Source organism: Euphorbia lathyris, chromosome 7 (genome assembly GCF_963576675.1).
Source record: "Euphorbia lathyris chromosome 7, ddEupLath1.1, whole genome shotgun sequence".
NCBI lineage: Eukaryota > Viridiplantae > Streptophyta > Magnoliopsida > Malpighiales > Euphorbiaceae > Euphorbia > Euphorbia lathyris.
The window spans coordinates 23,992,019-24,005,310 of NC_088916.1; the positions used below are offsets into that span (position 1 = coordinate 23,992,019).

Sequence of the window (13,292 nt, forward strand, 5' to 3'; positions counted from 1 at the left end):
CCCCAATCTGAATCACAGAACCCCTCAACTAGCAGCAAATTAGACTGAGCAGAGTAAAATAAAACAACAATTATTGTACCTTTAAAATAACCATGGTTATCAAAACCGGACTGGTCAAAAAATTGGAAGGGACAAAGGGTCAAGGGTTAGAGGTCTAACCAGAAGTCAAAAAGCTATAAAAAGTAATATTTTTTCACATTTAATTTTATAACATAATAAAATACTGATAAAAAATATACTTTTTTTTGGATCAAAGAAAAAATATACTACTTTTATAAAATATATAAACATTCAATATAAAAATATAATAGTTAAAAAAATATGTTGAGTAATATTTATTAATGTGTAAATATAATAAAATAGTAGGATATTAGATAATAGTTAGACTTTATTAATGTCCAGAGATACAATAATTTTTACATAATATTTACGGAAACCTCAAAAATAATTAATTGTAATGTAATAAATATTAATTGTTAAATATGTTATATATCTTAATTGCTATCTTGTACCATAAATTGAACATTAGCCTGGTGGAGAAGCATATTTCCTTTTGGCTAGAGGTTGGTGTTCGAATCCTCTAGGCTACAAAAATCTTTATTTTTTTAATTAAAGACTAAAAATATCTCTTAGTTGGACCCATTTGACCCATGAACCCGTGACCGGTTTTCCAGGTTAGAGGTTCAACCAGCCGGTTGGCCGGGTTTCCATACGGTTTTGAAATATTTAAAATCGAGCCATCTCCGAACCAATATGACTACCGGGTCCGGTTCAACCGGGTTGAACCGATCGGGCCAGGCCGGGTCTAATAACCATGAAAATAACAAACTACATGTTTGGTTATTGCCATATGCAACACAATAGGACTTGACTGAGTTGCTAAGTTATAAAGGTGTGTTGAATCTGCATAAGGAGGTAATTAAATGTCAAATTGTACTCCTAACGGAATTGGATTAAGTGCATTTTTTACCTTCTTTAAACTTATATCACTGATCAAATCTCGCATATATTTAGCTTGAGAGATAAGCAAACCCTATGATGGCCTTGCCAATTCAATACCTAGAAAGAACTTTGCTTCTCCCAAATTCTTAATAGTGAACGTTGCATCCAGTTTCTTCTCTACTTCATTGATCAACCTTAGAGATGTTCCTGTTATCAAAACATCATCTACATAGACTATCAATTCTAGAAAAATACCATGAGGTTGTTTAGTAAACAAACTATAATCACATGGTGATTTTTGAAACTCCAACAGCAATAATTTTTCAGTGAAGGCTTTGTTCCATTAACTTTATCCTTGCTTTAGTCGATATAATGACTTATTCAGCTTGCAAAAGATACCTTTATTTCCTTCTTCATATCCTTCAGGTTGTACCATGTACAATTCTTCTTATATATATTAGTGAATATATGCATTATTTATGTCTATATGCTTAATTGACCATCCTTGAGCAATAACAACTGCCACAAAGACCCTGATAGTAGTAACTTTTGTAATAGGGGAATAAATTCAAGGCAATTTATGCTGAAAGTTTGATCATACCCTCTTGCTACCAACCTTGCTTTATATTTGTCCATAGATCTATCAACTGCATGCTTTATCTTGAAAATCCACCTGCTAGTAATAGATCTCTTCCCTTGAGGTAGTTCTACCGGTAGTTTGCCCTGGTATAGGAGTGCTCTTGCAACATTTAGGATGTTTTGATACTTTTTTACGACAATCCCATTTTGTTGTGGGGTTTCAACACAACTAGTTTGATGAATGATGACATTTTGTGCATAAAAATGTGGCATGTTAAATTCTGGCATATTGTGTGTTCTTATAGGTTTGATTTTGCCTTTAAATTGTGTCTGGACATATATCTTAAATACTTGTATTGCTTCTCTAGTTTCGGACTTGTATTGCATGAGATATAATCAAATAAAACGACTATATAATCATCAACCACAGTTAGAAAATAGTGCTTTCCATTAAAGGAATTAGAGATAGGTCCACAAATATCCATATGGATTAAATCAAAGGAGATACATCCATATTCAAGCTAATAGAATAACTTTTTTTTTCTTTGTTTGGATAAATGACATACATCACAAACAGAATGGTGCTTAATAACTAGGATATTTGGTTGAATTTTATACATGACATTGCTTCTGAGGTAGGATGGGTGACCTAGATGCATGTGCCACAAGATTATGTTAGTGTTGATGGAAGCTTGGTTTGACAAATGGTCTGTGTATGAACTATCCAAGTGGTACAATCCTCCAATCATCCTAGCAGATCCAATCTCTTGATATGTCTGCAGGTCCTATATTAGGCAAGTATGGGAGGTAAAATATAAGCACGAATTCGACTGTGATGCTAGTGTGCTGCTAGATATAAGGTTGTAGTGAAATTTTAGCACGCACATGGCATTATATATGACTGGTTTATCACTTAATTTGACTATTCCTATATGTGTAACATGGACTATTTAATTATTTGGAAATTACACTAAAAATGTGTTTGTTGTTTTATAGTCGTTAAAATGATTTAAATTGCATATGATGTGGTCAGTGGCACCAGTATCAATGATCCAACAATTATTAGCAATGTTATCTTTAGAATAGGATGAGATTTTACCAATGTATGATGTGTTCACCCTGCGATGGTTATTGGCTGAGGCAATCTGCTTCCTTTTTGAGCTTTCCCCTTCCAGCTTTGGTGGGAGAAGTGTCATGAGTTCACTGTATTGTGCCCTGGTTAGTGTGACTGAGTCCATGTTGTTCTGATGATCCTCTAGTAAACATGAATCATTTCTTCATTGTCTATGGCTTATAGGCTCACTTTATTTTCTCTTGTATATCTCTGCCTGTTGTTTCTGTTCCCATATCCTGGTGGAAAACCATGTTTCCGATAGCAGATGTCCTCCGAATGACCTATCTTTCCACAATATGTGCAAGTTGGTAATTTTCCCAACCTTTTGGTGTTCTGGTTGTTATAGTTGTTGCCCTGATTGGTGTATGTGTTAGGTTTGGATGAATGATTTTGTGTATTAGGGGCTTTGTGTTGAGTGTTTCTGTATGCAACAAAAGTAGCTGGTTCATGTGTGTTATTTAGTACTGAGTTTGTTTGGTGTTCATATTGTTGGGTGGTGAGGTTGAAAATCTTATTTAGATTTGGCATTGGTTCCATTAATAAGATCTAAGAGCACACAAGAGTGAATGTAGAATTCAAACCCCTAAAAAAGGTAATAACTTGGTCTGATTCTTGATAGGTTCTTATGGTTGCAATATCATTGCAAGCACATCTAGGAATACATGTGCATTTAGGAAGAGGTCGAAAATGTTGTAGCTCATCCCATAATATTTTCATTTGGGTATAGTAATCAGAAATGGATAAGTTACCTTGTTTGAATGATTGGATTTCTTTTGCAGTCGTGAAATTCTAATGTTATCTCACTAGGAAAAACGCTCATTTAAATCATCTTATAGTGATTTTGCAGTGTCAATCTAGGCAATGCTATTTCTAATTTGAGGTGAAACAGCATGTTGCATCCAGAACAGAACCATAATGTTGCAACACTGCCAGTTTGCAGAATGTGGGCTTAAGGGTGAGCAAAACCGAACCAAAAACCGCACAAACCAAACCGAAAAAACCAAACCGAACCGATTTATATTTTGGTTCGGTTTGGTTTTCAATAAATAAGAAATTCGGTTTCTGGTTCGGTTCAGTTTTGTTTGATTTAAAACCGAACAAAACCGAACCGAATATAATAACATATTGTTTTATAACTTTATGAATAATACTCTAAATTATATATATTACAAAGGAAAAAACATTGAAAACTAAAAACCCAAATGAAGCATCCTGACCATTAGAACTTTTAAAACATAATTGAAGCTGTTCAAAAAAAACATAATTGAAATTTTAAATTCCAACACTTCATCTCTGTGGCAAAAACAGATGAGATAATAAAATATATTATTAAAGCCTAATTGCTTTATAAAAGGAAAAAGAAAAACAAATTCGAAACCTAAAAATTTATCTCTATGAAATCCAATTAATAAGATTTCATTAATAACTCAAAGTGGAAATTGAATGTCATACATGAAAAACTCATACTAGTACTTTCCTTCCTTTCACAACCCAACCTTCATCTTCTCCTTCTCTTCCTCGCCTTCATCTTTTCCTTCTCTGTGGTCGCTAATTCCGTAGAATAAAAACAGACCCAAGGAAGAAAGAGATTTAACTAAAATTTAAAGATACACTTGATGTTCGGTTCCTACCTAAACCAAACCGAACCGAACCGAATTGATTCGGGTTCAGTCTGAACCGAACCAAAGTTTAATTTGGTTCGGTTTGGTTTATAAAAACAGACCTAATTTGGTTCGGTTCTTTTTGGGTTTGGTTCAGTTTTTAGACTGAACCGGACCATGCTCACCCCTATGTGGGCTTCTGGTGTAGGCTTCTCAAGCAATCCACCAATGAATATATATTTGTGCTTCGACATTAAGGTTATCCACATCATTATAACCCATTGATGATAGTTTGTGTTGAAGCACATTTTCACAATGATTTTGATTTGATAAAATTATTAAATCCCATTAATAAAATATTTCAACACATTAAATTTAAATGCTTTGATTTATTTGTTACTAATGTGTTTGTTCAAGTGTTGAGTATTTAATTCACAAGTATTGGAAGACATTAAGACCAATACCCAAAGCCCATGAAGACAAGTCAAAGCCCAAGCAACAGATCCAAGCTTATGGATCACTCAACCCAACAAGAAGAAGGATCCAGAAGGCTTGCTAACTGCTTCACAATGAAGCTGCTGAGTTGAACAAACAAAAGACAAGGAGAAGTTGACTCAACCAACTTGTAGACAAAACTAATCCAATTAAGGAAAAGTTCAGATGCAACAGAAAGCTATCGAGTAGACTTTGCCACAAATGGAGAGACAAACTGACGCTTACTGACCAAAAGCATCTGACCACTGATCAACACAGAAAAGGCAATGTTCTTATTGGCTGAAGACACTGCGAACTAAGGAGCGAAAGGGACAGCAGAGCCGTTTCCCTCCAACGGTTATTTCGAAATTCGAAATCACTAAAGGTTCAAGTGTCACTATAAATAGGCCCTTCATTTGCTTCATTCGATGCAGATCTTCACCAAGTCGAACCGCTGAGCAAATTCCTACTTGAAGTTTCTGTACAAAAAGCAAAGAAAATCTTACACCAATTCCAATCTTTGTGTAAACGTTTAAACTAGATCTTACGAGTGTTCTTTGTTAATAGAACAAAATTATCAATTCTTAAATTGTAAGGAGACTCTGAGTTGCTGAGTAATTAGCATTCAGAGGAAGCTAGTGCTGAGTGTAGGTAGATATAGAGGAAGGTACTCTGTAACTACTCTTGGTACTGAGTATAGGTTTATAGAGGAAGGTACTTTGTAACTCTATTGTAAGAGGTTTGTGCTCTACCTAAAAGATCTCAGTAGTGGATTAAAGCTCAGAAGGATTCCGGGGACTGGATGTAGGCATGAGGCCGAACCAGGATAAATCTGCTGAGTAACATTCTCTAACCCTCAACTCCTTATATGTTTGCTTTACATTGTGCCTAGTAAAACGCTTAACTAAAGTAACGCTGAGTTGTGCTTATTGGTACTAAGCTCAGGAATAGACTCCTTAATGCTATCTCCTGACTCAGCGGTAGAAGCAGCCTTAGTCTTTGATTAACTAAAGTTGCCTCTGACCTCACTCAATATCAAGTGCTAAGTATTAAAAGAAAAATCTTAAATGATATAAGAAGTAAGTCAGCCTTTAAAGGATAAATTTTTTGAATAGTTCCTTATCCCCCCTCTTAGGAACTAATCCTTATATCACAAGGGACCAACAGTTTGGTCCCGCTAGAATGACAGTAAGAAGGGTCAGATAAGGGCTCTTATTTGAAGTAAGAAAATAAGGACTGGTGGAGTTTAGTGCTACTTACGCCATTTAAAAAAAATGAAAAGTAGTAAAGCAGAAATTGGGAAGGAAAAGCTGATGATGATGAAGGAAGAAAAAGATTGTCTTTTTTCTTTATACGGAATGAGTGTATCTCTTTGATACCATGATAAAGTAGACAATTTATGAGACAATATATATTTTATTAATTCATTATGAATTTTACATTCTGTATTTAGGAATATATATATATATATATATATATATATATATATATATATATATATATATATATTCCTAAATACAGAATAGTTTGGGTATTACTTAGGCAAACAACAAAGGTAATGACAGTTGTACAAAGCAATAAGACAAAAAAGATTGTACAGTTTGTTATTCCTTAGGGTAATATAGTCATTTCCTCATAGGGAGGAAAGTGATCGTTGGGTTGCTCATGTGGCTCTGCATTCTTTTCGCTGGATCGATGACCTAACATGATATATTAATTTGATTTTTTGAGGAAGGTTGAATTGGATTTTGACTATGACATAAGTGTATATATAATAGAGGAAAGTTTTTCTAAGAAATTATGTACGAAGAAACATGGGATTTCTTTATTTTTGGAATTATATAATTGTTTGTTGTTTTACATCTGGACCATTCTAAACTGCATTAAGCCTTTTTGGTACTAATATCATGCTAAATGATGTCAAATGCATGATGTCAGCACCATCCTCATTACGGCTCAAGTTCAAAGTAATGAAGGCCTAAAACGATGCTTATGGCGATCCGTGACCCAATTCAGCAGCCCAGGTATGTCCATAGCAACCCAAGCCCAAAGAAAGGCAGCCCAACGCGTCTACAGGATTCAAACCTTCAGACCCAAAGGAAATCTTCCAAAATCCATTGCGACAAAGGATTCCTCTCAGTATTCGAACTCCTTAAGGGATTGGAAATCCTGGCTCCATAAGGATTTCTAAGGAGGTGACAATTTTAAACCTAATCGAACACTATAAATAGACAGGTATAGACACAAGGTTCGGTATGTTGACTACTATCTCAAACTAGTTCATACCTTTCCATTTGGTCCAATCATAAACCGACTTAGGCATCGGAACGGGTTTGCTGGACTCCGACTTTGTCTGACCTGCATACCGTTTTATAGAATCACTACGACGTAAAATTATCATCAGGGCTTGGACACGTCAGCCAAATCAGGTAACAATTATCAGGTACCATTGTGCAGATAAAATGGATTCGCTTAACCAAACTATGTAAAATAATGATAATGATGGCCCTTGACCAAACCATGTAAAATATGGCCCGTTGGTTTTTTTTTTAATGAAGGCCCATTGGTTTTACTTCTGAACATATGCCAAAATTTCAAGTTAGCATTATCTCATTAAATGATATTCACTAAATTTGACTTGCAAAGTGTAATAAGGTGTTCACTTTATTAATTTTTTTTTTTTTTTTTTTTTTTTTTTTGTGATTTTCACCACTGTTCGAAACGAAGGCCGCCTGGACCGCCTAAGCCCAGCTCAGGTGCTCGAAATCGAGAATCCGTCCCGATTTTCTACAATTAGTCTCTTTAGGCGTTTTATTGACTCCTATGCGATTTTCAACCGCTTGGACTCCGCCTATACCGCCTAAACGACAATGAATAAAAGCATTTTTAATTGTGAATTTTTTTTCTTTATTATAATGCACTTTTAAGTTGTTTTAATGATATTGTTGTTGAAATGTTGATGTTTGCACAATTTTAGAGATATATATTTTTAATGTAAATGTTTTTCTATATTAAATAATTTTATATTAGTATTTTTAGATAGTATAATACATACTTTGATTGAATTTATACAATAATTTGTTGAATAATAAATAAATAATACAAAAATAAAAATCCGATTAATCCCTATTAATCTCCGACTAATCCCTGATTAATCTTCGAGGACCCTGTCCGCCCCACTAACGCCTAACGTTTTTTACAACCTTGATGTTCACTAATTAGTTTACATTGGATTTACATCCGCATATATGGTTATTTATTTATTTTTTGATAAAAATAAGTTGATTAAATAATATTATATTATATGATCTGTATAATGCACGGTCTTGGACTAAGCAATTAAGGGAAGAATGAAATTGATTGAGTAATTTTGGAATTTATTTTACCTGTATTTTTCGTATGAATTTCGAATTTCATCCTCATAACATTTTGCAAGAAAAATATATTTTGCTGAAAAATGTTGTTAGATGATAATCTCCATAATATCTTGCAGTGAGATATTTTTGGCAGACATGCCCATCCTGCCATTTGCTGATATTTCAAGGTCCAATTGTTTGGTCCAAAAAGCTCTGGTTCCATTTTATCAAAACCAATTAAATTAAAAGCTAGTTATTAGTAATAATCAAAACTAAAGGAATACTTATTTTTAGATCTACAGAAGAAAAAAAAACAACATAATGGCAGGAGTGAAGAAATGACGGCTCTACCAATCCCGAAAAACAAAAAACATAAACAGCAAAGGAATCATCGATCATCATAAAAGTACAAAACACAATCTTGCAAGAATTATAAAGAGAAATAACGGCTAGAGAAACAGTATGATTAGTAGATAATAAAACATCATTAATAAAAAAGAGACAAGATTACAAGTACATATACAATTAATTATATATATGTAATAAAAAGATCGAAAAGGTGAACTAAAAAGCTTCACCCTCTTCACTAAAACTTGATAATATTCTGTTATGAGTCAGGAAAGCAACCAAGAAAGTGATTGACATTGTTGTTATAAGTTTGAGGTAGAGATGTCAAATTTGGAGTGGAGAAATCATTGAGTTGAGATCCAAGTAAAGTGTCCAAATTTTTCCAGTCAATGAACTGGGTTTTATTATTGCTGTCTTCATCATAATCTGTTGCAAAACTTGTTGAAGGGCTATCTAAGTGAGGGAGATCATGAATCAACTGATTATTATTGTCAAAAAATGTGTTGTCTGAAAGTAAATCTGGTTCCGAGGAAAAAGGGTGTTGAAAATTAGTTGGGTTGAGAGTGGTAATTGAGTCTGAGAAATGAGGAGGTCTAGAAAAAGAATGGTTGATGTTGTTGGGGTTATAATAATTAGGATGATTCCATGCTTCAAAACCTGGTCTTTGATTTGGTATTGGTTTCTTGAATGCTCTGCAGACAACCCATCCTTCTTCCTGCATTTACAATATTCTAATTAATTAGATAATGTATTAGACTCAAGTTCAATTTTAGTATATGCCTATATATATATTTCTAGAGATAAAATTGAGGTAAATTTATTTAAACATATGTTTTTTCTTTCTACCAAAAAAAAAAAAAAACATATGTTTTTTCTACACAATAGAGCAGGGTTAAGAATGGTACCATAATCCCGGTGGAAAATTTTAAAGTACTCCCAGAGTAATACTCCTTACCAATCAATTTATGTCACATATAAATATATTAAATCCATAATTAAGCCTCTAAATTTTTATGGTTTTAAGAATTAAGACTGATAATAAAAATAGGAATTCCTAGTTGTACCTCGGGAAAACTGACTTCTTTCTTTTACTTTTGTGATTTATTTTTTGAGATTAAGTCACTAAACATTAATTTTCATACGAATTGAGCTCCTCACTAACAATTCTATTAGCTAAACCGTTAGTGGATGATTCAATTGGTGAAAAAATTAAAGATCATGTACTAAAAACCTTAATCATATGTTTGTTTATTTAATTATGTTATTATGTTTTAAAGATATATAAATAAATAAAAATTTCAGTTTTTTTTTCTTTCTAAATTTATAATACATATATGTCCATCTATTAAAGAAATTAAAAAGAAAAACAAAAGATTCATAAAAATGGTTTTGCATTTTTTAGTTTAAACTATACTATTTGAGTTTATAATTAACTTTATAATTGCACTTCCAAACTAATATATTGAAATGGTTAATAAAAAATATATAGGTAAAATTGCTGATACGAATTGCGACATATATAAGTATCTTATATTAGTTAACTTATAGTAAATTGAATATATGCTTTTTTATTATTAGTATTATTATATGCCAAAAAAAATCATATTAATCACCATGATCTTACACACATTGAACTCTTCACTAACAGTTTGGTTAATAGAACTGTTAGTGAAGAGGCCAATCCTTAAAATCATGAAAGTTTAGGTGCTTAATTTTGATTTTAACCGTATAAAAATAAACATTTAAAAATTCATATAAATATATTATTTTAAAAATCTACATGGAGAATCTCCATGGATATAGTGGGGATGGGATGAAGATTCCCGTGAGTTGCAGATAAATAGATATCCTGATCCGGGTTTTTTTCTCATCCCTACTTCATGAGAAAAATAAATTAAGATTCACCGTCCTTGTTAGAACGAATGCCCATCAAAGAATGGACAATCCCCACTATATTTGCAAGTATACTAGAGCCTATATTGACTAATATGAATACATATATTTGTTTTCTTGTGGTTAAGATAGAAAAAACATGCCTGAGGGGGTGCATGCTCGGAAGTTTGGAGTCGATATTCATGCATTATCCAATCAGATTTCCTTCCATTAGGTGCCCGACCCTTATAGAAAACTAAGGTCTTCCTCATCCCTATTATTTTGTTCTTTGATAGTACGGCCTTATCCCTTCCAGTTGCCTTCCAGAATCCAGCAGCTGTAGCTCTATTTGTTCTTGTTCCTGTCGGATACTTCCTGTCCTTATGGCTGAAGAAGTACCATTCTGTTTGCTCATCATACCCTAGCTTACATCTTCCTGTCATATTAAAATAATACCATTCTATTTCCACCAATTGCACATTTATCATATTAAAATAATAATAGTAAAATAAGACCTAATTCAGTCAACTTTCTTTTAGGTCCATTCCCACTACATATTGACTCTTTTTACTTTATATCAGTCACTATACCATAATAGCATGCATCAAGACCTTCTGCTACTCATATCACATGAATTTCATATATATGGGAGTCTCAACAAAAACAAAAATATATGGTAGATATGTCCCTAACCTAACAAATAGTCAAATTTTGTCATCAACATTTCCAAAGTGAAGTGATTTTAGATTTAGACAATAACAAAGTAAGCTTTTAACGGCTTGGAACGTAAAAAAAAAAAAAAAAAAACCCAGTCCCTGTGGGTGGATTGGGTTTAAATCTTTAATTTTTTGGAACCTCTAAGAAAAAAAATTCATAGTCCTTCTTCTGTTGGGGTCAGGTTCAAAATGGTGGAATGTATCATAGATTAATATAAGATCTACAATTGTGCCTTAACTATCACTGAACTTTTAGTTTAATTGGTTGCATAGCATGACATTAGAGCTTCTAAGATCAAATGGTCCAAAGGGTTTGAGTCCTGTCATGCATAGTTTTCATTCCTATTTATACAGAAAAGAGTAAATTGAAGAATCATTTCTGCTAAATACTTTATTTTATACAATATCAAGGATAAAATAACCTCTCCTATTATATTAATTAACCATAGCAAAGAGATATAAAGTGCAAGTTTAAATCTTTTTTATTACCTTGAATATCCCATGGCTCAATTTTGTAAAGATCAATGTCAGCAATAACATCTAAATCAAATTTGAGTGAATTAATCTTCCTCTTGAGGTAATAACCTACAAGTTCTTCCTCAGTTGGATGAAACCTAAATCCTGGTGGCACACAACACTCTAAATCCATTGATGGAATTAATCCTGAAACCACAAAAAAACAAAAGAATAAATAGTAAGGAGAGAGAAGTGATTTTATCCATTTCAGTATTGAATAAATATAAATGAACCCATTAATTAGTTTAGTAAATAATAGAAAAGAGAAGCTTAAAGGCTCCTTTTAGCGTAGGACTAAAATCAAAGGAAAGTATCATATCATATATGACTCTTCACTGTACTGAAGTTCCATATAGTATAGGCTAGGCTAGGCTAGGCTGCTATTATAGTTATAGTCATCATTTGGCATCAAAAATATTCGAATCCCACAGAAATTGGGTGATCATAATTACTTGAGTGGGTCCTCTAAATGTAAATGGTCCTGGATATGTTGAGCTACATATAGATAAATGAAAAATGGCAGACCATCATAAGTGGAATGCACCCACCATAAATATTGAACAAGAGGTATATAAGAAGTAAGATATATATAGTTGCATGAAATGAAGTTGTAGTTGTGTGGAAAGTATTTTAGCCGAAAAGCTTGACTTTGCTGTCACAAGCATGTTATATTTGCCTTTGCCTTTGAGTGCAGTGCACTCTCCCTTTTCTTTTGTATTTGGTGGTCTATATACGTTTTCACACACCCACCACTCTACTATTTCACACTTCTCCTATACTAATCTTCTGTTGGATTTTAATTTTCAATGACAATCAATCATAATACCTATATAATCTAAATCAATTAAGCTTCACTTCAATGTGGATAATGGACTTCAATGTGGTAATGGGGGCAGGGATAAACTGAATCACCTATCGAAAAATGGAGAGATAGTGACTTGGGCTTGTTAGTAAAGTGAGAATCCAATACATGTAGACGTATTATAAAGCCGTGATGTCCAAGGTATTGGATTTGGACCAAAACTGACAGTATCTATATGTTTTGGACTAGAGTGTTACATTAACTATTGGCTTAAGGGACTGGTCGCGTGGTAAAGATAATAATAAAAGCTACTATTAGACTTTTTAATTATGGGTATTTGAAATGGTATCAGAGCCACATAGGTAGATCAAGTGGTCTAGGGGATGAATCTTGGCAACCTCGTTTCTTGTCGTATATGTTTCAAGCCTAAAACTCAACTGCATGAGGATCTATCGAAAGAGATAAGGATAAAGCTATTCATTGCATTCATGGTCTAGCAAAAGAAGAGAAAAGAAAAAGAAATTGAACATTAATAATAGAAGAAACCATGCATATGAAACAGATAATGCAGCAGCAGCATGAATGATATGATATATACTCACAGAAAAAAAGAGATGAAATGGTGTTGTTGGATGGAATTAAGTGATGAGAGGAAGATGAGAAAGAAAGTATATATATAAAAGTAGAAAGATGGTATAGTAAATATTGAATATGTTGTATGAGATATATATATATGAAATCTAAAAGTAGAGAAATATAGAATAGAATTAGAGATTGATTGCGCGTGGGGTGGCAGATGGATGAAAGCCTTGTTTGGACGGCGTGACACCAAATATTCACGCCACCCCCACACCGCTATTTTACACCCTAAGTTTTTTATTTCTTCATTTTTTATATACTTTAACTGCTTACTTCTCTTTTGTTTTTTTGTGTTTTTCACAAAGGCTTCTTTCTTTTAGAATAGTTGGGGTT

General features: G+C 33.1%; 1 protein-coding gene across 2 annotated transcripts; it reads right to left on the reverse strand.

The window, feature by feature from the left end:
• Positions 1 to 8,522: 8,522 nt before the first annotated feature.
• LOC136200701 (NAC domain-containing protein 30) lies at positions 8,523 to 13,008 on the reverse strand. Of its 2 annotated transcripts, XM_065991122.1 has the most exons (4): positions 12,923 to 13,008; positions 11,492 to 11,665; positions 10,451 to 10,722; positions 8,523 to 9,129 (listed from the first exon to the last, which is right to left on the reverse strand). In XM_065991122.1, the coding sequence occupies exons 2-4, from the start codon at positions 11,649 to 11,651 to the stop codon at positions 8,674 to 8,676; spliced, it is 888 nt and encodes a 295-aa protein (XP_065847194.1). In that variant the 5' UTR covers positions 11,652 to 11,665; positions 12,923 to 13,008; the 3' UTR covers positions 8,523 to 8,673. The 2 variants fall into 2 exon arrangements, with proteins under 2 accessions (XP_065847194.1, XP_065847195.1); XM_065991123.1 differs by lacking the exon at positions 12,923 to 13,008 and having other exon boundaries at positions 11,492 to 11,836.
• Positions 13,009 to 13,292: the final 284 nt, after the last annotated feature.